This window comes from Oncorhynchus nerka, linkage group LG1, assembly GCF_034236695.1.
Source record: "Oncorhynchus nerka isolate Pitt River linkage group LG1, Oner_Uvic_2.0, whole genome shotgun sequence".
NCBI classification, from domain to species: Eukaryota; Metazoa; Chordata; class Actinopteri; order Salmoniformes; family Salmonidae; genus Oncorhynchus; species Oncorhynchus nerka.
Window position 1 is genome coordinate 6832603 of NC_088396.1, and position 27078 is coordinate 6859680.

Consider the following 27078-nt stretch of genomic DNA (forward strand, 5'->3'; position numbering starts at 1 on the left):
TATACTGAGATCATGTGACACTTAAATAAAGTCCACCTGTGGGCAATCTAACTAATTATGTGACTTCTGTAGGTAATTGTTTGCACAAGATCTTATTTAAGGCCTTCATAGCAAAGGGGGTGAATACATTATTTTTAAACAAGTTCTTTTTTTCAACAATCTCAATAGAATCCATTTTAAATTCAGGCTGTAACAACAATATTTTGCTGCAAAGAGACAGAATCCCCAGATCCTTTATTCTGGTATTGCCCCCATGTAGCTTGTTTCTGGTCACAGGTTCAGGAATGGTTAAAAATCACAACATTCACTTAAAATGAACCTTATAAATAGCAATGTAGGGTGATTTGGAAAGCCATAGTCAATCAATCAATAGTACAATAATACTCGAAGGAAAGTTTTTCATCTTTAGCTCACAATCTGCGAATACTACAGTGGTTCCTCCTATAAAAGTTGCATCATACTGCGGCACACCTTGCGGCATTCTGTGGCACGTCATTTAATTCTGAGCCATTTTTTATGTTACTGCAAGTTATTGCTAGTTTGACCACCAGAGGGCATCTTTGAGAAGCATTTGATAGTCTTCCATATTGCAGGCACGTGGGAGAGACTGGGGTTCAATTCCCCAACGGGGAGGAAGGAGTAGACTATCCTTGTAAATAAGAATTTGTTCTTAAATGATTCCATGTGTTATTTCATAGTTGTGATGTCTTCACTATTATTCTACAATGTAGAAAATAGTAAAAATATAGATAAATCCTGGAATGAGTAGGTGTGTCCAAACTTTTGACTCGTACTTGCTTAATTAATTAAATTAATATTATGGTGTTTCTATTCCATTAAAAATGAATAACCCTCTGGGCAAATTCAGTCCGTTTCGCTCTCGGAGCGTACACTGGACATTCGGACCAAGGGGTACTGTTGATTTGAGCATTCTGGCCTTACAACAGCAGTCAAGCACCCAAGCTAACCTTGGCTAGCTTCCTAGCTACTTCCAGACACAAATGAGACCACTCTGACCATTTTACTCGCCCTAGCACAGCTGGTTATGCAGTTTTCATGTTATCCAGAGGGCTGGTGACTAACTGTGCTGCTGGAAACAATTTAATTGCACTTTTTTTTGCCAACGTTTACTCTCCATATTCAACATGTGTTGAGCGAACATAAATTCATTATTCTCCACTCTAGCACACTCAGACGAGAGGGCTCTGAAATCGGTGTAGATAGCCAGAGCGAATTTACGAATGTACCCGAATGTCCATTGAGTACACACAACGACTATTCTATTTAGCTAATCTAAGAATGACGGGAATTATGGAGTTAATTAAGGTTGGGTAGTTAATTAGCCTTTAGTTAATATAAAGTTTGATGTATAACTACTAATGTTAGGTAGCTAGCTAACATGCCGGTACCTACTGCTGTAATGATATGCTATGTGGTTCGTAAGGACTGCGTAGCTAACAAATTGTCAGCTAACATAACGTGTACGGTAACTTATTTGAAAAGTCATTACTTTATTACATTGAGTACCAAGCTACCCCAAGGTTGCACTCTATCGACTCTGCGGCTTCAGCATGCTTTTGATTCATAGTCGATAGCGCACTGGACTTCGGGCAAGAAGGTTGAGGGTTCGAAACCTGCTCCCTGATTTGTTTAATTTGAAGTCATGCACAATTACTGTGTGATGATGGCATCTCAGGTAAGCAGCACTGGGCGTTCTTCCATCCAACTTCTACATAGCTAGTAGTTAGCTCCTACGATTCAGTGTCGGTTCATAACATCCTACTGTATTACATAGCTACATACATACCGTATATAACATTCTACTATATTACGTACAGTTGAAGTACACCTTAGCCAAATACATTTAAACTCAGTTTTTCACAATTCCTGACCTTTAATCCTAGTAAAAATTCACTGTCTTAGGTCAGTTAGGATCACCACTTTATTTTAAGAATGTGAAATGTCAGAATAATAGTAGAGAGAATTATTTATTTCAGCTTTTATTTCTTTCATCCCATTCCCAGTGGTTCAGAAGTTTACATACACTCAATTAGTATTTGGTTGCGTTGCCTTTAAATTGTTTAACTTGGGTCAACTGTTTCGGTTAGTTTTCCACAAGCGTCCCACAATAAGTTGGGTGAATGTTGGCCCATGAGTCAGGTTTGTAGGCCTCCTTGCTCGCACACGCTTGTTCAGTTCTGCCCACAACTTTTCTATAGGATTGAGTTCAGGGCTTTGTGATGGCCACTCCAGTACCTTGACTTTGTAATCCTTAAGCCATTTTTCCACAACTTTGGAAGTATGCTTGGGGTCATTGTCCATTTGGAAGACCCATTTGTGACCAAGCTTTAACTTCCTCACTGATGTCTTGAGATATTACTTCAATATATTCACATAATTTTCCTGCCTCATGATGCCATCTATTTTGTGAAGTTCACCAGTCCCTCCTGCAGCAAAGCACACCCACAAAATGATGCTGCCACCCCCGTGCTTCTCGGTTGGGAAGGTGTTCTTCGGCCCGCAAGCCTCCCCCTTTTTCCTCCAAACATAACGATGGTCATTATGGCCATCATTATGGCATCATGACATAATTTTATGGAATTTTCCAAGCTGTTTAAAGGCACAGTCAACTTAGTGTATGTAAACTTCTGACCCACTGGAATTGTGATACAGTGAACTATAAATGAAATAATCTGTCTGTAAACAGTTGTTGGAAAAATGACTTGTATCATGCACAAAGTAGATGTCCTAACCGACTTGCCAAAACTATAGTTTGTTAACAAGAAATTTGTGGAGTGGTTGAAAAACAAGTTTTAATGACCCCAATTTAAGTGTATGTAAACTTCCGACTTCAACTGTAACAATAATACATTACTGAACATAAACTCTTTAATCCCAACCTTCAGCCACTCTAAGCACATCCCACCTACTGTATCACCATAGCCCACCCTCGTTTGGTTTCCATGTGCCATATATTCTTAAATTGTGCTGTGATGTTTTACATACGTTTTGAACGTTGAATAGATTTTAGATTTTAGATTCTTCAAAGTATCCACCCTTTGCCTTGATGACAGCTTTGCACACTCTTGTCAATCTCTCAACCAGCTTCAAGCTGTAGTCTTTGAACAATCTAAATAGAATGAGATATTTTGATTTGTTTAACACCTTTTTGGTTACTACATGATTACATATGTGTTATTTCATAGTTTTGATGTCTTCACTATTATTCTACAATATAGAAAATAGTAAAAATAAAGAAAAACCCTTGAATGAGTAGGTCTGTCCAAACTATTAACAGGTATTGTATATGTATCAGAAAATCTGTAAAAACAAGATGTGTCCTCTGAAGGGAGGGGGAGGGGGAGTGTTGGATGGGTTAATAAAAATACAAAATAATACAAAAACAAACAACAAAATGTGGAAAAGTTCAAGGTGTGTGAATACTTTCTGAAGGCATTGTAGATATAGGCAGGGACGAAAAGCCATGTGTTAAAATATTTAGGTGGACGCAACGAATAACTGCTTCTGCCATCCCACCGACAAAACATGCCCCCCCAACCAACCCCTCCTCCCATTTTCTCTGCCATCCCTGGCCGGTAATTCAGGTGTGGTCAAAGCAGGGGGGTGAGCATGCACCCCCTCTCACCTCCAGAGGGTCCTGGTGTCGGCCAAAGACCCCATGGACCCGAAGGAGCCCTGGTAAAAGCTTTTCAGGAAAGTGGGAGCGGAGAAGGAGGAGGAGAGACTGAAGTTGGACTCGCTCTCCGACACGCTGCGCGTTCTCGAGGTGGGCACGGGGCTGGGATGGTGTTCAAAATAAAGAAACCAAGGTTATTGTGGAATAAATGTGGTCTGGATGCAAAATAAATGTTCATTTAAAAAAAATATTAAAAAAAGAAGAGTCATGCCATGGGCTGGTGACATTATGATGTTGACTGTGTCTGTAGGGTCTGTTCTGTTGGTTGTGTTCCTTTTGTGTTGTGAAAATAATGTTCATCAGCAGAAACTAGACCGGATTGATTCGTTTTAAAGGGAATCAAATCTGTTATGGTGGGAAAGCCATTCACATAATATGAAATTGAAGAATGTAAAATAGATGACATTGTTGATGTAGAACAGATGATGGGCGCATAAATGATTTGTCAGTTAGTGACGTACTCATTAGTGTGGACTTTCCATGACAGTTAGTTTTAGCGTCTTAAAGCTGAAATCCACATAAGGAGAACAGTGCCACTGTTCACGCCAGCACATTCGTCATTGTTTTATAGATGCAATGTAGGAGAGAAGCGTCCAGCATCCTGTAAACATAGATATTTTTTACAGTAAATACTCTGCTGTTCTATCACGTGTGCATTGAAATCCGAGGGAAAAAACTGTGTTAGTTGTTTAAAGTAACTTCCTTGCTGTTGTAAAATGGATGTGTCAGTTTCACCATTACGAATTCCAGCTTAAAAAACTTTCCATCAGTATTTCAATAACAGTAGCTGTCAATGTGTCATTGCTAGCATTAGCCCCTAAAGAACACATTCCACATTCAAGTACAATATGAGGTGCTATTTTATAAAAGGCCCTATGCCAATCTTATTTACATCACAAATAAAGCATGTTTCCTCATCACAAGATGCTGTCTATACACAAAAGTTGACTAGGGCAAATCACCAGGCTAGAATGAGAGAAGCTTCAGAAGAAGATCTGCATCTACACACATAGAAATAGAACAAACAGAATAGTCATTCAATTTCTACGTCTGTGCACGGTGCTAAATTGCCTTCAAAAAGTATTCATGCCCCTGGAACTTTCCAAATTTTGTTGTGTTTTTGCCAGAATTCAAAATTTATGCAATTTTTTTTCTTACCCATCTACATGGAATACCCCATAATGGCTGTTTTTCTGCAAAGGGACCAGGACGACTGATCCGTGTAAAGGAAAGAATGAATGGGGCCATGTATCGTGAGATTTTGAGTGAAAACCTCCTTCCATCAGCAAGGGCATTGAAGATGAAACGTGGCTGGGTCTTTCAGCATGACAATGATCCCAAACACACCGCCCGGGCAACGAAGGAGTGGCTTCATAAGAAGCATTTCAAGGTCCTGGAGTGGCCTAGCCAGTCTCCAGATCTCAACCCCATAGAAAATCTTTGGAGGGAGTTGAAAGTCCGTGTTGCCCAGCAACAGCCCCAAAACATCACTGCTCTAGAGGAGATCTGCATGGAGGAATGGGCCAAAATACCAGCAACAGTGTGTGGAAACCTTGTGAAGACTTACAGAAAACGTTTGACCTCTGTCATTGCCAACAAGGGGTATATAACAAAGTATTGAGATAAACTTTTGTTATTGACCAAATACTTATTTTCCACCATAATTTGCAAATAAATTAAAAATCCTACAATGTGATTTTCTGTTTTTTTCTCCTCATTTTGTCTGTCATAGTTGATGTGTACCTATGATGAAAATTATAGGCCTCTCTCATCTTTTTAAGTGGGAGAACTTGCACAATTGGTGGCTGACTAAATACTTTTTTGCCCCACTGTATATATGTATATTTTTCTTACCAATCTACATGGAATACCCCATAATGACAAAGTGAAAACACATATATATATATATATATATATGTATATTTTTCTTACCCATCTACATGGAATACCCCATAATGACAAAGTGAAATCATTTATATTTTTCCTTACCCATCTACACGGAATACCCCATAATGACAAAGTAAAAACATATATATTTTTTCTTACCCATCTACACGGAATACCCCATAATGACAAAGTAAAAACATATATATTTTTTCTTACCCATCTACATGGAATACCCCATAATGACAAAGTGAGGGAGGGGATTTATTGAAAATGAAATACAGAAATCAGATTTACATAAGTATTCACACCCCTTTGCTGACACTCCAAACGCAGCTTAGGTGCATCCAACGTCCCTTGATCATCCTTGAGATGTCACTACAACTTGATGGGAGTCCACCTGTGGCAAATTCAATTGTTTGGATGATTTAGAAAGGAACACACCGGTCTTTATAAGGTCCACAGTTGACAGTGCTGTCCCCAGTCCACCTAGCCGTGCTGCTGCTCCAACTTTTCTGCCTGCTGCTATGGAATCCTGACCTGTTCACCGGACGTGCTACCTGTCCCAGACCTATTATTTGACCATGCTGGTCATTTATGAACATTTGAACATCTTGGCCATGTTCTGTTATAATCTCCACCCGGCACAGCCAGAAGAGGACTGGCCACCCCTCATAGCCTGGTTCCTCTCTAAGTTTCTTTCTAGGTTTTGGCCAATCTAGGGAGTTTTTCCTAGCCAACGTGCTTCAACACCTGCATTGCTTGCTGTTTGGGGTTTTAGGCTGGGTTTCTGTACAGCACTTTGAGATATCAGCTGATGTACGAAGGGCTATATAAATACATTTTATTTTATTTGACAGTGCATGTCAGAGCAGAAACTATACCATGAAGTCGGTAGATCTCCGAGATAGAATTGTCATGAGGCATATATCTGGGGAAGGGTATAAAACCATTTCTAGAGTGTTGAACGTTTCCAAGAGCACAGTGGTCTCCATCATTGGGAAATTGAAAAATATATGGAACTACCCAGACCTAGAGTTGGCCGTCCAACCAAACGTATCAACCAGGCAAGAAGGACCTTGGTGAGGGAGGGCACCAAGAACCCAATGACCACTCAGAACTACAGAGTTCCTTGGCTGAGATGGTAGAACCTGCCAGAAGGACAACTGTCTCTACAGCACTTCACCAATCTGGGCTTTATGGGACAGTGGCCAGACAGAATCCACTCCTGAGAAAAAGGCACATGGCAGTATGCATGTAGTCTGAAAAAAGGCACGTGAAAGACAGAGTATTAGGAAAAACAATTCTGTGATCAGATGGAGAAAAACCAGGAACAGCTCATCCCTAGCGTGAAGCATGGTGGTGGCAGCGTCCTGCTATGGGGATGCTTTTCAGCAGCAGGGACTGAGAGACTGGTAAGGACAGAGGAAACAATGACTGGAGCCAAATACAGGCCAATCCTTGATGAGAACCTGCTTCAGAGTACAAACGACCTTAGACTGGGGTGAAGATTTACGTTCCAACAGGACAATGACCGCGAACATACAGCCAAACAAACCCGGAATGGCTTCAGAACAATGTTAATTAAAGTCCTTGAGTGGCTGAGCCAAAGCCCAGACTTGAATCCCATTGAAAATCTGTGACTTGATGATTGCAGTTCACTGCCGCTCCCCATCTAACTTATCAGAGCTTGAGAAACTCTGCAGGGAAAATCTAAGAAAATCCCCAAATACAGATGTGCAAAGCTGATACAGACATACCGAAAACAACTCAAAACTGTAATCGTCGCCAAAGGTGCTTCTACAAAGTATTGACTCAGGGATGTGAATATTTATGTGAATTCGATATGTCATCTTCAATCAATTTGCAAACATTTCTAAAAACCTGTCATTATTGTGTGTAGATAGAGAAGACATTTAATCAGTTTGGAATTCAGGCTGTAACATGTGGAATAAGGGGTGTGAACACTTTCTGAAGGCAGTGTAAATTGATAGAACCAAACTATTGGGGCCAGGGTCCATTTGGTCTATCTTTATCTCATTCTAGTCACGTGGGAAGGAAGTGACATAAGGATAACAGGAAGTGAAGTGTGTGGCTTGGTGTCATGGCCTTTGTTTGTTTGTTTACCTGCTCTGCAGTAGTTCGGGGTTGACAGACTGCTGCCTACGGAGCAGAGCCTTGCTGTGGGTACCAGTGCCTCCCTGGGTGGACGCGTCGTTGAACGAGATGCGCTTCTTCACGGGCAGGTGGCTGAAGGTGTGGGCACGTCGCCGGAACTGGAGGGCATCTGGGTCGTCGTCAGGGAAACCAGGGGGCGTGCCTGGTGGGGAGTCGCCGGGAGAGTCGTCCGCCTGGAGGGAACAGAGTGATGAAGATGAGGATGATGAAGAGAATGATGACTTGCAATGTACATCGGAGACCATTAATACACTTCCTGACCCCATACCTTCTTATATATATATATATATATATATATTGTATTTGGCATGCAGGAGTTGGCTATACAGCACAAACAGATCTGAGACCAGAATAGTGTTGCATGAGGTGAACTCTAGACTCTGGAGAATGCATTGAGGTACACAAAAGTTAGACCAAATGACACTCTAGGATAGAAATCAAACACAGCTAGAATTCAAAACTTTCTGCTATGATACATAACAAATCCTGCATAAAATCCAATCTGATTCCGAAAACTAAAATACTTAAGCAATTACTAGCAATACAACTTCCACACTCCATTCCAAAGCCAACAGGTCTGCACTTACCGACTACTAGCAAGTGTCCTCACTCACTCAATACGGTAGAACTCCACACCCTCCAACTCTCTTAGTCCTATTCCCTGATGCCTCTGTGCCTCCCCATGCTGCTCCACTCATCTATTGTACTCTAATAAGCTGCACCCTGTGACTCACTGCATCACACTACAGGAGGGAAGGCCCTACACAGCTCCGTTCCAAACCAAACCCTCCATCCCTACCCTTACGCCGTCGCCGACTCCCTCTCACACATCTGACATGTAAGAAAAATGCAGGGCTACCTTGAAAAGGATACCTGGCCTCAATTGGTCTCCCCTGCGTAAATAAAGGTTAAATCAATGCTGGTACTCCACATAGCTTGCGTAGAGGTTGGGGGTGGAATTATTTCTATGTTCCTCAAACCTAGTCAGTCCATTCAGCGCTGCCACAGACCAACAAGGGCATTGGGATATGACTCAGATGTACGTTTGTTTGGTTTGGGACTAGGCCCGTTTCACATTGTGAAGAGGCTAGTATAGGCCCCTCCAGTTCCAGTGTTGGAGGGCCTGTTTACAAGGAAGTGTAGAGGAAGTATTGAGGCATTGCTCAGCAGACACAGAGCAGGACACATCCCGTCTCTGTTTCCTACCCTGGCCTCTGTGTCCGGAGACCGCCCTCAGATCATAGTAGAGGCCTCACTCAGCTCAAAACACAGGTCCCGAGGCCAGGGGGTAACACACCACACAGAAACATACACAGACACAAAGACAGGCAAAAACATGGACCCACACAAACATGCATGCACACACATGTACACAGACTCCCAGAGACAAACACGCACGAACACACATGTCCACACAGACTCCCAGAGACAAACACGCACGAAGACACATGTACACAGACTCCCAGAGACAAACACGCACGAACATACATGCGCGCCCAGTCACAGTCAGCTGTGGGAAAAGGCTTACTAAGGTGAATAGAACACATCTGACACCGTCCTTGATTTTGGAGAGGTGTTGCCCCGTGTGCTGAGTAACAATATTTTATAACATTTTTTATATGACCGGATAATGAATGAAAGACTGGTAGATCGGGGGAGGGGAGGTATTGTTGTTGAGTAATACTATATTTCTATGTTCTAGGTTGTTGTGAACTGTGAGCGAAGGTGGTAACTTTGCATACTAGTTGTAGGTGCTTGTGATGTACATCTCGTGATGTTTTTACAGGAGAAAGCAAACTCACCCACACTTCTGGGGCATGTGAGGACTCATATGTTTGTGTGTGTGGTCCTACTATGATTTAAAGCAGGGATCACCAACTAGATTCAGTAGCGGGCCAATTTTTTCTTGAGTGGATGGTCAGGGGGCCAGAACATAATTACAAATAATTTGTAGATTGCAAATTGAACGCAAGTAACCCAAACAGATATAACATTTGACTAAAACATTATAATTTCAAACCTTGTTTAGATTTGTATATGTCACGACTCCTACCGAAGTCGAAGCCTCTCCTTGTTTGGGCGGAGCTCGGAGGTCGACGTCACCGGTCTTCTAGCCATCATTGATCCATTTTCCATTGGTTTTGTCTTGTCTTCCTACACACCTGGTTTCAATCCCATTCATTACCTGTTGTGTATTTAACCCTCTGTTTCCCCTCATGTCTTTGTCAGAGATAGTTTGTTATTCAGTGTTGTGTTGTTTGTATTGGTGCGCGACGGGTCCTCGTACCCCTTTGTTTATTGTTACATTTAATGTTTGGAGTTATGTTTCGTTTATCGTTATTAAATAACTCCATTCAGTTTGATTCTCCTGTGCCTGACTTCCCTGCCACCTATACACACAACTCTGACAGTATACGATCACATATATGTCTTAATTATGCGTGGGAATAGTTTGTAAAAGTAAAAGTTTGTAGTTTACAAAATTTAAATCAGCCTTTTAAGTCCAACAAATACATATTTTGGGGTGGAAAATAAAATCAGTTGGGGTCAGTTGGGGAACCTTGATTTATGGTATAACATGTACCCTCCCTGTCTCTCCCCGCCCATGCCCATTGCCAAAATGTCTGACGGGGGGGATTGGCCAGAGGGTCGATATCACACCCCCGTCCCACATTTTGCATCCTTGTGACACTAGAGTGAACAACTCCGCCATTAAACAACCGTCCAGGCTACGTTGGAAAATTTATTCAGGAAAAAAACCTGGGAATATTCATGTGTCATGTTTGTTTTTTAAACAATCTTTGAGAACTAACAATCACCAAAATTAAAGCTATACAGTAAAGGAGAAGATTTTTTAATTTTTTTAACAGTATCCACTTTGTTATTATGTTTCAGAAAAACAACACTTTGTTAGTTCTCAAAGATTGAATTATAAAAAATATATAGGTCCATTATCTTTTCTGCCATGAATATTCCCAGGTTTTCCAGCATTGTATTATCCATGGCAAAATTAATAGAATTGCAGGAAACGAGCTTTAAAAGTGGAACATTTTCTCTCAGCTGCTTGGCAAAATACGTAGAATTACAGGAAATTAGCTTTAAAAGTGGAACATTTTCTCTCAGCTGCTTGGCAGAATGTGTAGAATTACAGGAAATTAGCTTTAAAAGTGGAACATTTTCTCTCAGCTGCTTGGCAGAATGTGTAGAATTACAGGAAATTAGCTTTAAAATACACTGCTCAAAAAAATAAAGGGAACACTAAAATAACACATCCTAGATCTGAAAAGAATTAAATATTCTTATGAAATACTTTTTTCTTTACATAGTTGAATGTGCTGACAACAAAATTACACAAAAATGATCAATGGAAATCAAATTTATCAGGCCATGGAGGTCTGGATTTGGAGACACACTCAAAATTAAAGTGGAAAACCACACTACAGGCTGATCCAACTTTGATGTAATGTCCTTAAAACAAGTCAAAATGAGGCTCAGTAGTGTGTATGACCTCCCTACAACGCCTGGGCATGCTCCTGATGAGGTGGCGGATGGTCTCCTGAGGGATCTCCTCCCAGACCTGGACTAAAGCATCCGACAACTCCTGGACAGTCTGTGGTGCAACGTGGCGTTGGTGGATGGGGCGAGACATGATGTCCCAGATGTGCTCAATTGGATTCAGGTCTGGGGAACGGGCGGGCCAGTCCATAGCATCAATGCCTTCCTCTTGCAGGAACTGCTGACACACTCCAGCGACATGAGGTCTAGCATTGTCTTGCATTAGGAGGAACCCAGGGCCAACCGCACCAGCATATGGTCTCACAAGTGGTCTGAGGATCTCATCTCGGTACCTAATGGCAGTCAGGCTACCTCTGGCGAGCACATGGGGGGCTGTGCGGCCCCCCAAAGAAATGCCACCCCACACCATGACTGACCCACCGCCAAACCGGTCATGCTGGAAGATGTTGCAGGCAGCAGAACGTTCTCCACGGCATCTCCAGACTGTCACGTCTGTCACATGTGCTCAGTGTGAACCTGCTTTCATCTGTGAAGAGCACAGGGCGCCAGTGGCGAATTTGCCAATCTTGGTGTTCTCTGGCAAATGCCAAACGTCCTGCACGGTGTTGGGCTGTAAGCACAACCTCCACCTGTGGACATCGGGCCCTCATACCACCCTCATGGAGTCTGTTTCTGACCATTTGAGCAGACATATGCACATTTGTGGCCTGCTGGAGGTCATTTTGCAGGGCTCTGGCAGTGCTCCTCCTGCTCCTCCTTGCACAAAGGTGGAAGTAGCGGTCCTGCTGCTGGGTTGTTGCCCTCCTACGGCCTCCTACACGTCTCCTGATGTACTGGCCCGTCTCTTGGTAGCGCCTCCATGCTCTGGACACTACGCTGACAGACACAGCAAACCTTCTTGCCACAGCTCGCATTGATGTACCATCCTGGATGAGCTGCACTACCTGAGCCACTTGTGTGGGTTGTAGACTCCGTCTCATGCTACCACTAGAGTGAAAGCACCGCCAGCATTCAAAAGTGACCAAAACATTAGCCAGGAAGCATAGGAACTGAGAAGTGGTCTGTGGTCACCACCTGCAGAACCACTCCTTTATTGGGGGTGTCTTGCTATTTGCCTATAATTTCCACCTGTTGTCTATTCCATTTACACAACAGCATGTGAAATGTATTGTCAATCAGTGTTGCTTCCTAAGTGGACAGTTTGATTTTACAGAAGTGTGATTGACTTGGAGTTACATCGTGATGTTTAAGTGTTCCCTTTATTTTTTGGAGCAGTGTATTTTATGTTTTTGTCATTTACCTGTCATCCAGAGTGATTACCAGTTTGTGCATTCATCATAGCAGGTATAGTAAGTGCACTTTTCCTCAATAAAGTAACTATTACCAGTTTGTGCATTCATCTTAAAATAGCAGGTATAGTAAGTGCACTTTTCCTCAATAAAGTAACTATTACCAGTTTGTGCATTCATCTTAAAATAGCAGGTATAGTAAGTGCACTTTTCCTCAATAAAGTAACTATTACCAGTTTGTACATTCATCTTAAAATAGCAGGTATAGTAGGTGCACTTTTCCTCAATAAAATAACTATTAACAGTTTGTGCATTCATCGTGATGCATTCACGTGCTTTTACACCTGCATTGTTTGCTGTTTGGGGTTTTAGGCTGGGTTTCTGTACAGCACTTTGAGATATCAGCTGATGTACGAAGGGCTATATAAATAAATAAATTTGAATTTGAATCTTAAAATAGCAGGTATAGTAAGTGCACTTTTCTTCAATAAAGTAACTATTACCAGTTTGTGCATCTTTGATATATGAAATAGCAGGTATAGTAAGTGCACTTTTCCTCAAATAAGTAACTATTAGCAAAGTCAGCACTAGAAAACAAACAAACAAATAAAGCTCAGCTCCATGGAAAAATGTGTAGAATTGCAGGAAATTGGTTTAAAATGCTCACATTTCTGTACAGCGCCAACATGGGGGCCTGTAAAATGTAGCCACATGGACAGCCGACTGCCAAGCCCCACCTCAACCCCTTCTTGCTCTCCCACCTAACTGGCTTTTTCTCTTTCCACGGAAAGATGTGTAGCTATGAAAAGCCAACTGACATTTACTCCTGAGGTGCTGATTAATCCAAGATGGCGTAGCAGTCAGACATCTTTGTCCTGTCGTGTCCCTTGTATATATCGTTTTACATATTTTTTGTCGCACATCCTTTGAAATATTTTGCTAAACCACATCATCTAAATACTCTCCTGCAACCCGCCTCACCCAATGTGGCGTGGATATGCTTTTTTTCCCTAAAGTATTTATATTTACTTCGGATCTGGAATCCCTCAACTGAAGCTAGCCAGCTAACTACCAGATATCAGTCAGCAAACCATTGCCAGCGGTCATCAGCTAACCTTCAGCTCGGAAAGCTCTCGCCAGTTTTGAACAACGTGACTCTAACCAGAGCATAACGGACCTATTATTTTTATCCCCGGATTCCTACCGCAAACTGAACATTTTCATCTGGATCTTCACAACTAGCAACCGCAATCTCCGGATGACTACTCCTGGTTAGCGTTTCCATCCCAGAGCAAGCACCAATTTAGCTTGAAGCTAGCCCGGCCAGGGCTCCTGTGCTACCACCGAAGCATACTCCAGGGCTACAATATCAGCCTGCTAGCTACCTAGAGCAACTTGGAACCCTACTAATTACACGACTGGTCTATCGACGTCACCGCATGACGAGGCAAAAACAGACTTACCCCCATCGCGACCCCCCCCCAAAGGCTAACTTTCTAGCCCCTGCTATCTGCTTGCTTGCTAACCCGGTCTGCTAACTGCTAAACTACCGGGCCCTGGTCTGCTAACTGCTAGCTTGCCTGCCCGGACTGCTAACTGCTTGCTTGCTAACCCGGTCTGCTAACTGCTAGCCCTGGCTAACTGCTTGCTTGCTAACCCGGTCTGCTAACTGCTAGCTTGCACTGGTCTACTAACTGCTAGCCCATGCTAACTGCTTGCTTGCTAACCCGGCCTGCTAACTGCTAGCTTGCCCACTATGCCTTGAATCTATGCTATCATGCCCAGAAACCTGCTCCTTTTACTCTCTGTTCTGAACGTGCTAGACGGCCAGTTTGTATAGTCTTTAGCCGTACCCTTATTCTACTTCTCCTCTGTTCCTCTGGTGATGTGGAGGTTAATCCAGGTCCTGCAGTGCCTAGCTCCACTCCCACCCCCCAGGTGCTCTCATTTGTTGACTTCTGTAAACGTAAAAGCCTTGGTTTCATGCATGTTAACATTAGAAGCCTGATCCCTAAGTTTGTTTTACTCACTGCTTTAGCACACTCTGCCAACCAAGATGTCTCAGCCGTGTCTGAATCCTGGCTTAGGAAAACCACCAAAAACCCTGAAATCTCTATTGCTAACATTTTCCGCCAAGATAGAACTGCCAAAGGGGGCAGTGTTGCAATCTACTGCAAAGATAGAAAGTAATACAGAACTCTGCAGGCTAAGTCTGTACCCAAACAATCTGAGCTTCTACTTCTAAAAATTCACCTTTCCAGAAACAAGTCTCTCACTGTTGCCGCTTGCTATAGACCTCCCTCTGCCCCCAGCTGTGCCATCGATACTATATGTGACATGATTTCCCCCATCTAGCTTCTGAGCTCCTGCTACTAGGTGACCTAAACTGGGACTTTTTTTTTCACCTTTATTTAACCAGGTAGGCTAGTTGAGAACAGGTTCTCATTTGCAACTGCGACCTGGCCAAGATAAAGCATAGCAGAGTGAACAGACAACACAGAGTTACACATGGAGTAAACAATTAACAAGTCAATAACACAGTAGAGAAAAAAAAGGGGAGTCTATATACAATGTTTGCAAAAGGCACGAGGAGGTAGGCGAATAATTACAATATTGCAGATTAACACTGGAGTGATAAATGATCAGATGATCATGTACAGGTAGATATATTTGTGTGCAAAAGAGCAGAAAGGTAAATAAATAAAAACTGTGGGGATGAGGTAGGTGAGAATGGGTGGGCTATTTACCAATGGATTATGTACAGCTGCAGCGATCGGTTAGCTGCTCAGATAGCTGATGTTTGAAGTTGGTGAGGGAGATAAAAGTCTCCAACTTCAGCGATTTTTGCAAATCGTTCCAGTCACAGGCAGCAGAGTACTGGAACGAAAGGCGGCCGAATGAGGTGTTGGCTTTGGGGATGCTCAATGAGATACACCTGCTGGAGCGCGTGCTACGGATGGGTGTTGCCATCGTGACCAGTGAGCTGAGATAAGGCGGAGCTTTGCCTAGCATGGCCTCGTAGATGACCTGGAGCCAGCGGGTCTGGCGACGAATATGTAGCGAGGGCCAGCCGACTAGAGCATACAAGTCGCAGTGGTGGGTAGTATAAGGTGCTTTAGTGACAAAACGGATGGCACTGTGATAAACTGCATCCAGTTTGCTGAGAAGAGTGTTGGAAGCCATTTTGTAGATGACATCGCCAAAGTCGAGGATCGGTAGGATAGTCAGTTTTACTGGACATGCTTAACACCCCGGCCATCCTACAAACTAAGCTTGATGCCCTCAATCTCACACAAATTATCAATGAACCTACCAGGTACAACCCCAAATCAGTAAACACGGGAACCCTCATAGATGTCATCCTAACTAATTTGCCCTCCAAATACACCTCTGCTGTTTTCAATCAAGATCTCAGCGATCACTGCCTCATTGCCTGCATCCGTAATGGGTCTGCGACAAAACGACCACCCCTCATCACTGTCAAACGCTCCCTGAAACACTTCTGCGAGCAGGCCTTTCTAATCGACCTGGCCAGGGTATCCTGGAATGACATTGACATCATCCGGTCAGTAGATGATGCCTGGCTATTCTTTAAAAGTGCCTTCCTCACCATCTTAAATAAGCATGCCCCATTCAAAAAATGTTGATCTAGGAATAGATATAGTCCTTGGTTCACGCCAGACCTGTCTGCCCTTGACCAGCCCAAAAACATCCTGTGGCGTTCTGCATTAGCATCGAATAGCCCCCGTGATATGCAACTTTTCAGGGAAGTTAGGAACAAATATACACAGGCAGTTAGAAAAGCTAAGACAAGCTTTTTCAAACAGAAATTTGCATCCTGTAGTACGAACTCAAAAAAGTTCTGGGACACGGTAAAGTCCATGGAGAATAAGAGCCCCTCCTTCCGGCTGCCCACTGCTCTGAGGCTAGGAAACACTGTCACCACCGATAAATCCACTATAATTGAGAATTTCAATAAGAATTTCTCTACGGCTGGCCATGTTTTTCACATGGCTACCCCTACCCCGGTCAACTGCCCGCGCTCTCCACAGCAACCCGCCAAAGCCCCCACCCTTTCTCCTTTACCCAAATCCAGATAGCCGATGTTCTGAAAGAGCTGCAAAATCTGGACCCCTACAAATCAGCCGGGCTAGACAATCTGGACCCTCTCTTTCTAAAATGATTTGCCGAAATTGTTGCAACCACTATTACTAGCCTGTTCAACCTCTCTTTCGTGTCATCTGAGATTCCCAAAGATTGGAAAACTGCCGCGGTCATCCCCATCTTCAAAGGGGGTGACACTCTCGACCCACTCTAGACCCAAACTGCTACAGACCTATATCTATCCTACCCTGTCTTTCTAAGGACTTCGAAAGCCAAGTTAACAAGTTAACAGATTACTGACCATTTCGAATTCCACCATAACTTCTCAGCTATGCAATCTGGTTTCAGAGCTGGTCATAGGTGCACCTCAGCCACGCTCAAGGTTCTAAATAAAATCATAACCGCCATCGATAAGAGACATTACTGTGCAGCCGTATTCATCGACCTGGCCAAATTTCGACTCTGTCAATCACAACACAAATGATTGCCTCGCCTGGTTTACCAACTACTTCTCTGATAGAGTTCAGTGTGTCAAATCGGAGGGCCTGTTGTCTGGACCTCTGACAGTCTCTATGGGTGTGCCACAGGGTTCAATTCTCAGGCCGACTCTCTTTTCTGTATACATCAATGATGTTGCTCTTGCTGCTGGTGATTCTCTGATCCACCTCTATGCAGACGACACCATTCTGTATACTTCTGGCCCTTCCTTGGACACTGTGTTAACTAACCTCCAGACGAGCTTCAATGCCATACAACTCTCCTTCCGTGGCCTCCAACTGCTCTTAAACGCAAGTAAAACTAAATGCATGCTTTTCAATCGATAGCTGCCCGCACCTGCTCGCCCGTCCAGCATCACTACTCTGGACGGCAATGACTTAGAATATGTGGACAACTACAAATACCTGGGTGTCTGGTTAGACTGTAAACTCTCCTTCCAGACTCACATCAAGCATCTCAAATCCAAAAGTTAAATCTAGAATCGGCTTCCTATATCGCAACAAAGCATCCTTCACTCATGCTGCCAAACATACCCTCATAAAACTGACCATCCTACCGATCCTCGACTTCGGTGATGTCATCTATAAAATAGCCTCCAACACTCTACTCAACAAACTGGATGCAGTCTATCACAGTGCCATCCATTTTGACACCAAAGACCCATATACTACCCGCCATTGCGACCTGTACGCTCTCGTTGGTTGGCCCTCGCTTCATACTCGTCGCCAAACCCACTGGCTACAGGTCATCTACAAGTCTCTGCTAGGTAAAGCCCCGCCTTATCTCAGCTCACTGGTCACCATAGCAGCACCCACTCGTAGCACGCGCTCCAGCAGGTATATCTCACTGGTCACCCCCAAAGCCAATTCCTCCTTTGGTCGTCTTTCCTTCCAGTTCTCTGCTGCCCATGACTGGAACGAATTGCAAAACTCTCTGAAGCTGGAGACTCACATCTCCCTCACTAGCTTTAAGCACCAGCTGTCAGAGCAGTTTACAGATCACTGCACCTGTACGTAGCCTATCTGTAAACAGCTAATCTATCTACCTACCTCATCCCCATACTGGTATTTATTTATTTTGCTCCTTTGCACCCCAGTATCTCTACCTGCACATTCATCTTCTGCCGATCTACCATTCCAGTGTTTAATTGCTATATTGTAATTTCTTCACCACCATGGCCTATTTATTTCCTTAACTTACCTAATTTGCACTCACTGTATATATATTTACATTTAAGTCATTTAGCAGACGCTCTTATCCAGAGCGACTTACAAATTGGTGCATTCACCTTATGACATCCAGTGGAGCAGCCACTTTACAATAGTGCATCTAAATCTTTTAAGGGGGGGTGAGAAGGATTACTTTATCCTATCCTAGGTATTCCTTAAAGAGGTGGGGTTTCAGGTGTCTCCGGAAGGTGGTGATTGACTCCGCTGTCCTGGCGTCGTGAGGGAGTTTGTTCCACCATTGGGGGGCCAGAGCAGCGAACAGTTTTGACTGGGCTGAGCGGGAACTGTACTTCCTCAGTGGTAGGGAGGCGAGCAGGCCAGAGGTGGATGAACGCAGTGCCCTTGTTTGGGTGTAGGGCCTGATCAGAGCCTGGAGGTACTGAGGTGCCGTTCCCCTCACAGCTCCGTAGGCAAGCACCATGGTCTTGTAGCGAATGCGAGCTTCAACTGGAAGCCAGTGGAGAGAGCGGAGGAGCGGGGTGACGTGAGAGAACTTGGGAAGGTTGAACACCAGACGGGCTGCGGCGTTCTGGATGAGTTGTAGGGTTTAATGGCACAGGCAGGGAGCCCAGCCAACAGCGAGTTGCAGTAATCCAGACGGGAGATGACAAGTGCCTGGATTAGGACCTGCGCCGCTTCCTGTGTGAGGCAGGGTCGTACTCTGCGGATGTTGTAGAGCATGAACCTACAGGAACGGGCCACCGCCTTGATGTTAGTTGAGAACGACAGGGTGTTGTCCAGGATCACGCCAAGGTTCTTAGCGCTCTGGGAGGAGGACACAGTGGAGTTGTCAACCATGATGGCGAGATCATGGAACGGGCAGTCCTTCCCGGGAGGAAGAGCAGCTCCGTCTTGCCGAGGTTCAGCTTGAGGTGGTGATCCGTCATCCACACTGATATGTCTGCCAGACATGCAGAGATGTGATTCGCCACCTGGTCAGCAGAAGGGGAAAGGAGAAGATTAATTGTGTGTCGTCTGCATAGCAATGATAGGAGAGACCATGTGAGGTTATGACAGAGCCAAGTGACTTGGTGTATAGCGAGAATAGGAGAGGGCCTAGAACAGAGCCCTGGGGGACACCAGTGGTGAGAGCACGTGGTGAGGAGACGGATTCTCGCCATGCCACCTGGTAGGAGCGACCTGTCAGGTAGGACGCAATCCAAGCGTGGGCCGTGCCGGAGATGCCCAACTCGGAGAGGGTGGAGAGGAGGATCTGATGGTTCACAGTATCGAAGGCAGCCGATAGGTCTAGAAGGATGAGAGCAGAGGAGAGAGTTAGCTTTAGCAGTGCGGAGCGCCTCCGTGATACAGAGAAGAGCAGTCTCAGTTGAATGACTAGTCTTGAAACCTGACTGATTTGGATCAAGAAGGTCATTCTGAGAGAGATAGCGGGAGAGCTGGCCAAGGACGGCACGTTCAAGGGTTTTGGAGAGAAAAGAAAGAAGGGATACTGGTCTGTAGTTGTTGACATCGGAGGGATCGAGTGTAGGTTTTTTCAGAAGGGGTGCAACTCTCGCTCTCTTGAAGACGGAAGGGACGTAGCCAGCGGTCAGGGATGAGTTGATGAGCGAGGTGAGGTAAGGGAGAAGGTCTCCGGAAATGGTCTGGAGAAGAGAGGAGGGGATAGGGTCAAGCGGGCAGGTTGTTGGGCGGCCGGCCGTCACAAGACGCGAGATTTCATCTGGAGAGAGGGGAGAAAGAGGTCAGAGCACAGGGTAGGGCAGTGTGAGCAGAACCAGCGGTGTCGTTTGACTTAGCAAACGAGGATCGGATGTCGTCGACCTTCTTTTCAAAATGGTTGACGAAGTCATCTGCAGAGAGGAGGAGGGGGGGGGATTCAGGAGGGAGGAGAAGGTGGCAAAGAGCTTCCTAGGGTTAGAGGCAGATGCTTGGAATTTAGAGTGGTAGAAAGTGGCTTTTGCAGCAGCGACAGAAGAGGAAAATGTAGAGAGGAGGGAGTGAAAGGATGCCAGGTCCGCAGGGAGGCGAGTTTTCCTCCATTTCCGCTCGGCTGCCCGGAGCCCTGTTCTGTGAGCTCGCAATGAGTCGTCGAGCCACGGAGCGGGAGGGGAGGACCGAGCCAGCCTGGAGGATAGGGGACATAGAGAGTCAAAGGATGCAGAAAGGGAGGAGAGGAGGGTTGAGGAGGCAGAATCAGGAGATAGGTTGGAGAAGGTTTGAGCAGAGGGAAGAGATGATAGGATGGAAGAGGAGAGAGTAGCGGGGGAGAGAGAGCGAAGGTTGGGACGGCGCGATACCATCCGAGTAGGGGCAGTGTGGGAAGTGTTGGATGAGAGCGAGAGGGAAAAGGATACAAGGTAGTGGTCGGAGACTTGGAGGGAGTTGCAATGAGGTTAGTGGAAGAACAGCATCTAGTAAAGATGAGGTCGAGCGTATTGCCTGCCTTGTGAGTAGGGGGAAGGTGAGAGGAGAGGTCAAAAGAGGAGAGGAGTGGAAAGAAGGAGGCAGAGAGGAATGAGTCAAAGGTAGACGTGGGGAGGTTAAAGTCGCCCAGAACTGTGAGAGGTGAGCCGTCCTCAGGAAAGGAGCTTATCAAGGCATCAAGCTCATTGATGAACTCTCCGAGGGAACCTGGAGGGCGATAAATGATAAGGATGTTAAGCTTGAAAGGGCTGGTAACTGTGACAGCATGGAATTCAAAGGAGGCGATAGACAGATGGGTAAGGGAGAAAGAGAGAATGACCACTTGGGAGAGATGAGGATCCCGGTGCCACCACCCCGCTGACCAGAAGCTCTCGGGGTGTGCGAGAACACGTGGGCGGACGAAGAGAGAGCAGTAGGAGTAGCAGTGTTATCTGTGGTGATCCATGTTTCCGTCAGTGCCAAGAAGTCGAGGGACTGGAGGGAGGCATAGGCTGAGATGAACTCTGCCTTGTTGGCCGCAGATCGGCAGTTCCAGAGGCTACCGGAGACCTGGAACTCCACGTCGGTCGTGCGCGCTGGGACCACCAGATTAGGGTGGCCGCGGCCACGCGGTGTGGAGCGTTTGTATGGTCTGTGCAGAGAGGACAGAACAGGGATAGACAGACACATAGTTGACAGGCTACAGAAGAGGCTACGCTAATGCAAAGGAGATTGGAATGACAAGTGGACTACACGTCTCGAATGTTCAGAAAGTTGAGCTTACGTAGCAAGAATCTTATTGACTAAAATGATTAAAAATGATACAGTACTGCTGAAGTAGGCTAGCTGGCAGTGGCTGCGTTGTTGACTTTGTAGGCTAGCTGGCTAGCTAGCAGTGTTGATTACGTTACGTTGCGTTAAAAGAACGACAATAGCTGGCTAGGTAACCTAGAAAATCGCTCTAGACTACACAATTATCTTTGATACAGAGACGGCTATGTAGCTAGCTATGTAGCTAGCTACGATCAAACAAATCAAACCGTTGTACTGTAATGAAATGAAATGAAAATGTGATACTACCTGTGGATACTACCTGTGGAGATACTTCTTGTTTTCTTTTGTTCTACTGTATTATGACTGTATGTTTTGTTTATTCCATGTGTAACTCTGTGTTATTGTATGTGTCGAATTGCTACGCTTTATCTTGGCCAGGTCGCAGTTGCAAATGAGAACTTGTTCTCAACTAGCCTACCTGGTTAAATAAAGGTGAAATAAAAATAAATAAATAAATAAAAACCTGTTGGACCCTCGACAACCAATGTGTTTATTATTATTCGACCATGCTGGTCATTTATGAACATTTGAACATCTTGGCCATGTTCTGTTATAATCTCCACCCGGCACAGCCAGAAGAGGACTGGCCACCCCCCCTCACAGCCTGGTACCTATCTAGGTTTCTTCCTAGGTTTTGGCCTTTCTATGGTGTTTTTCCTAGCCACCGTGCTTCTACACCTGCATTACTTGCTGTTTGGGGTTTTAGACTGGGTTTCTGTACAGCACTTTGAGATATCAGCTGATGTAAGATGGGCTATATAAATACATTTGATTTGATTATGATTTAGCAACACTGCACATTCAGTACAGTAGTTCCTATGTGATCATTTCAATAGCACAAATTGAACAGAGGGAGAGGGGCAGAGAAAGAGGGAAAGAAAGAGGGGCAAAGAGAGTGAGAAAGAGGGAAAGAGAGTGAGAAAGAGGGGACGAGAGACAGAGAGGGAAGAGAGGGAGTGAGAGAGAGGGGGGAGAAGAGAGCGAGGGTGAGAGACGGGGGAGAGAGAGAGAGAAAGAGAGGGAGAGAGACTGCTACCATCGAGTGAGATGCCCTGGGAATTTTGGAATACTCACTCTCTCAAAGCTCCCCCCCATGCTTCCCAGGCGACCTCTCATCTGGTTGGCGCCCTGAGGAGAGAAGAGATAAATATTATTGATGTAAATGTGTGAACTTTTTGTGAGCCGCACGTTACATAACTGAACCTGATTTCAAACAGGTTCAATATTTTGCTGACGTGGAATGTCAAAAACGTGTCCCTAAGCCTGATAGCAATTGACAAGTGAGTTCTCACATCAATTGGATAATTTCAATATTCCACCCGAGGCCTCGAATGTGCCCTCACACACATTTCTACAACACAAAATCCATGTGTACATGTGTGTATAGTGCGTATGTTATCATCTGTGTGTGTGCGCTCATGTGTCTGAGCCTGTGTGTCTGGTCACAGTCCTTGCTGTTCTATAAGGTGCATTTTATCTGTTTTTATTTGACCTAATTTCACTGCTGCATGAGTTACTTGATGTGGAATAGAGTTCCATGTAGTCATGGCTCTATGTAGTACTGTGCGCCTCCCATAGTCTGTTCTGGACTTAGGGACTGTGAAGAGACCTCTGGTGGCATGTCTTGTGCGGTATGCATGGGTGTCCGAGCTGTGTGCCAGTAGTTCAACGTGTCAATACCTCTCATAGTGAATGATTTGTCCCAAATACAATGCTTTTAGTTTTTGAAATATTTAGGACTAACTGCAGCTCCTTGTTAAGTGGTGCAGTGATTTCCCTTGCTGTGGTAGCTGATGTGTATAGTGTTGAGTCATTAGCATACATAGACACGCAGGCTTTACTCAGAGCCAGTGGCAGGTCATTAGTACAGATTGAAAACGTCTGATCCTACCTGTATTACAGTATGTTGGAGAGGCTTCCATTAACTTCTTCGAGATAGGGGGCGCTCTTTTAATTTTTGGATAAAAAACGTTCCCGTTTTAAACAAGATATTTTGTCACGAAAAGATGCTCGACTATGCATGTAATTGACAGAATTAATTGGAAAGAAAAAACTCTGACGTTTCCAAAACTGCAAAGATATTATCTGTGAGTGCCCCAGAACTAATGCTACAGGTGAAACCAAGATGAAGTTTCATACAGGAAATGCCCCAGATTCTGAAGGCGCTGTGTTCCAATGTCTCCTTATATGGCTGTGAATGCGCCAGGAATGAGCCTGCCCTTTCTGTCGTTTCTCCAAGGTGTCTGCAGCATTGTGATGTATTTGTAGGCATATCATTGGAAGATTGACCATAAGAGACTACATTTACCAGGTGTCCGCCCGGTGTCCTGTGTCGAAATTATTGCGTAATCTCTAGGTCCATGCGCGTTCCATTTCTTCAGAAGAGAAAGTCAACTGCCACGAAGGATTTATCATCGATAGATATGTGAAAAACACCTTGAGGATTGATTCTAAACATCGTTTGCCATGTTTCTGTCGATATTATGGAGTTAATTTGGAAAAAAAGTTTGCGTTTTAATGACTTAATTTTTTTTCTTTCTTTTTTTTCTTACCCAAACGTGATGAAGAAAACGGAGCGATTTGTCAACACAAATAATATTTTTGTAAAAACTGAACATTTGCTATCTAACAGAGTCTCCTCATTGAAAACATCTGAAGTTCTTCAAAGGTAAATTATTTTATTTGAATGCTTTTCTGGTTTTTGTGAAAATGTTGCCTGCTGAATGCTAACGCTAAATGCTATGCTAGATATCAATAGCTATCAATACTGTTACACAAATGCTTGTTTTGCTATGGTTGAGAAGCATGTTTTGAAAATCTGAGATGACAGTGTTGTTAACAAAAGTCTAAGCTTGAGAGCTAGCATATTGATTTCATTTCATTTGCGATTTTCATGAATAGTTAACGTTGCGTTATGGTAATGGGCTTGAGGCTGTAGTCACGATCCAGGATCCGGGATGGCTCGACGCAAGAAGTTAAAGAACACCCTCTGTGTTCTGATAGAGAGGTATCTCTCTATCCACAGTAATGCAGGGGATGTAAAGCGAAAACAATTAAGTTTTTCCAGCAGCAGATTATGATCCGTAATGTCAAAAGCTGCACTTAAGTCTAACAAAACAGCTCCCAATCTAACAAAAAAGCTCCCAATCTTTTTAGTATCAATTTCTCTCAGACAATCATCAGTCATTTGTGTAACACGGAACCCAAACCGGCTGTGCGCATGCATGCGCTATCGTGCATACATTTATTTTGTACCCCCACACCAAACGCGATGACGACACAAAGGTTAAAATATCAAAACAAACTCTGAACCAATGACATTAATTTGGGAACAGGTCAAAAAGCATTAAATATGTATGGCAATTTAGCAGGTTAGCTTGCACTTTCTAGCTAATTTGTCATATTTAGCTAGCTTGCTGTTGCTAGTTCATTTGTCCTGGGATAAACATTGAGTTGTTATTTTACCCGAAATGCACAAGGTCCTCTACGCCGACAATTAATCCACACATAAAACGGCCAACCGAATAGTTTCTAGTCATCTCTCCTCCTTTGCGACGCTCGTGCATGTGACGTGTCCGGTCTGGTCCGCATGTGCTGTACATGTTAAATGCCCTTCTCTATAAGTGTACTTAAATTATGTTGTTGATTTGTTTACTGTGAAATAGCATTTTATTTGGTCAAACCATTTAAAAAAAATAAAGTTTACTAAAGGTTAGTAGCAGGCTGATTGGTCGGCTGTTTGAGCCAGTAAAGGGTTCTTTGCACCTTGATGAAAGAAAGCCAGTCAACGTTTAAACCATGAAATATATCTTTGGGGCAGCAGGTAGCCTAGTGGTTAGAGCTTTGGGCTAGTAACCGAAAGGTTGCTGGATCGAATTCCTTAGAAGAGGAGATAAAAATCTGTCGTTCTGCCCCTGAACAAGGCAGTTAACCCACTGTTCCCCGGTAGGCTGTCATTGTAAATAAGAATTTACTTGCCTAGTTAAATAAAGGTTAAATAAATAAATAAAATGTGCTTTTTGGCAAACTCCAAGTGGGCTGTCATGTGCCTTTCAATGAGGAGAGTCTTCTGTCTGGCCACTCTACCATAAAGGCCTGATTGGTGGAGTGAAACAGAGATTGGTTGTCCTTCTGGAAGGTTCTCCCATCTCCACAGAGGAACTCTGGAGCTCTCGGCTTCTCCCTGACCAAGGCCCTTCTCCCCTGATTGCTCAGTTTGGCCGGGCGGCCAGCTCTAAGAAGAGTATTGGTGGTTCCAAACTTCTTCCATTTAAGAGTGATGGAGGCCACTGTGATATTGTGGACCTTCAATGCGGCAGACTTGTTTTGGTACCCTTCCCCAGATCTGTGCCTTGAGACAATCCTGTCTCTGAGCACTACGGACAATTCCTTCGACATCATGGCTTGGTTTTTGCTCTGGCACGGACGGTCAACTGTGAGACCATATATAGACAGGTGTGTGCCTTTCCAAATCATGTCCAATCAAATGAATTTCCCACAGGTGGACTCCAATCAAGTTGTACAAACATCTCAATGATGATCAAAGGAAACAGGATGCACCTATGCTCAATTTCGAGTCTCATATCAAAGGGTATGAATACTTGTGTAAATAAGGTATAAAAGCTTTTTTTTAATAATAAATTTGCTACAAATTTTAAAAACCTCTTCTCGCTTTGTCATCATAGGGTATTGTGTGTAGATTGATGAGGAACCTTTTATATTTAATCAATTTTAGAATAAGGCTGTAACCTAACAAAATGTGGAAAAGTCAAGGGCTCTGAATACTTTCTGAATGCACTGTATTGTAAGGATATGCATTTACAATAGTAACAGATGGCAGCAAAGGTTTCAGATTCATGGACCCCCATTACAAAGAAAAAGACCAAGACAAGAAACAGGGTGAGACAAGACAGATATTTGGAACCCTTGAGAAGATATTCTCTAGGGATTTGATCAGACACAGAAAAGGACAGAAGGAGAAGGGCAGGGAAGGAGGGGAAAGAGAGAAAGAGACTGGCTGATAGACAGAGAGCGAGAAAGACAGAGACAGTGAGGGAGACAGGACAGACTTAATAGAGAGAGAGAGAGAGAAAGAGAACAATAAATAGAGACCTATAGATTAAAAGACAGAGATAGCCATAGTGGGAGTACCCGTGAGAAAATGTTCTCCAGTGAGCTGGTCAGCGAGCTCTTGGCCTTGTTCTTCAGGATGTCCAGTTTGAAGCGGCCACCCGTCGCTGCTGTGCTGTCCGCTGGTGCTGTTGTGTTGGGGGTTTTCTGGTACACACAGATAAAGGTCAAAGGTCAGAGGTTACACCACTGTCGAAAACACTACAACAACCTGGTTCTATTTGGGGAAACAGTGCTGTTTAAATGCAGAGAAAAGAAAGTGTAAAAAATATTTCTTAAAAAATTCAATCATAGCCCAAACCTGTACGATTCTGTGTATAACACAAAACTTGTGAACATAGTTACAAAGAACTTT

General features: G+C 44.1%; 1 protein-coding gene across 3 annotated transcripts in view; it reads right to left on the minus strand.

The window, feature by feature from the left end:
- Positions 1-27078, minus strand: part of tbc1d4 (TBC1 domain family, member 4) — a 158389-nt gene that overhangs the window by 48669 nt on the left and 82642 nt on the right. For 2 of the 3 annotated variants that reach the window (XM_029666220.2, XM_029666394.2), the window contains exons 10-13: positions 26745-26870; positions 22668-22721; positions 7709-7932; positions 3647-3799 (exon numbers count right to left, since the gene is read on the minus strand). In XM_029666220.2, coding sequence (XP_029522080.1) covers positions 3647-3799; positions 7709-7932; positions 22668-22721; positions 26745-26870 — 557 coding nt within the window. The remainder of the gene's footprint in view (positions 1-3646; positions 3800-7708; positions 7933-22667; positions 22722-26744; positions 26871-27078) is intronic. The other variant, XM_029666306.2, reaches the window with a different exon arrangement.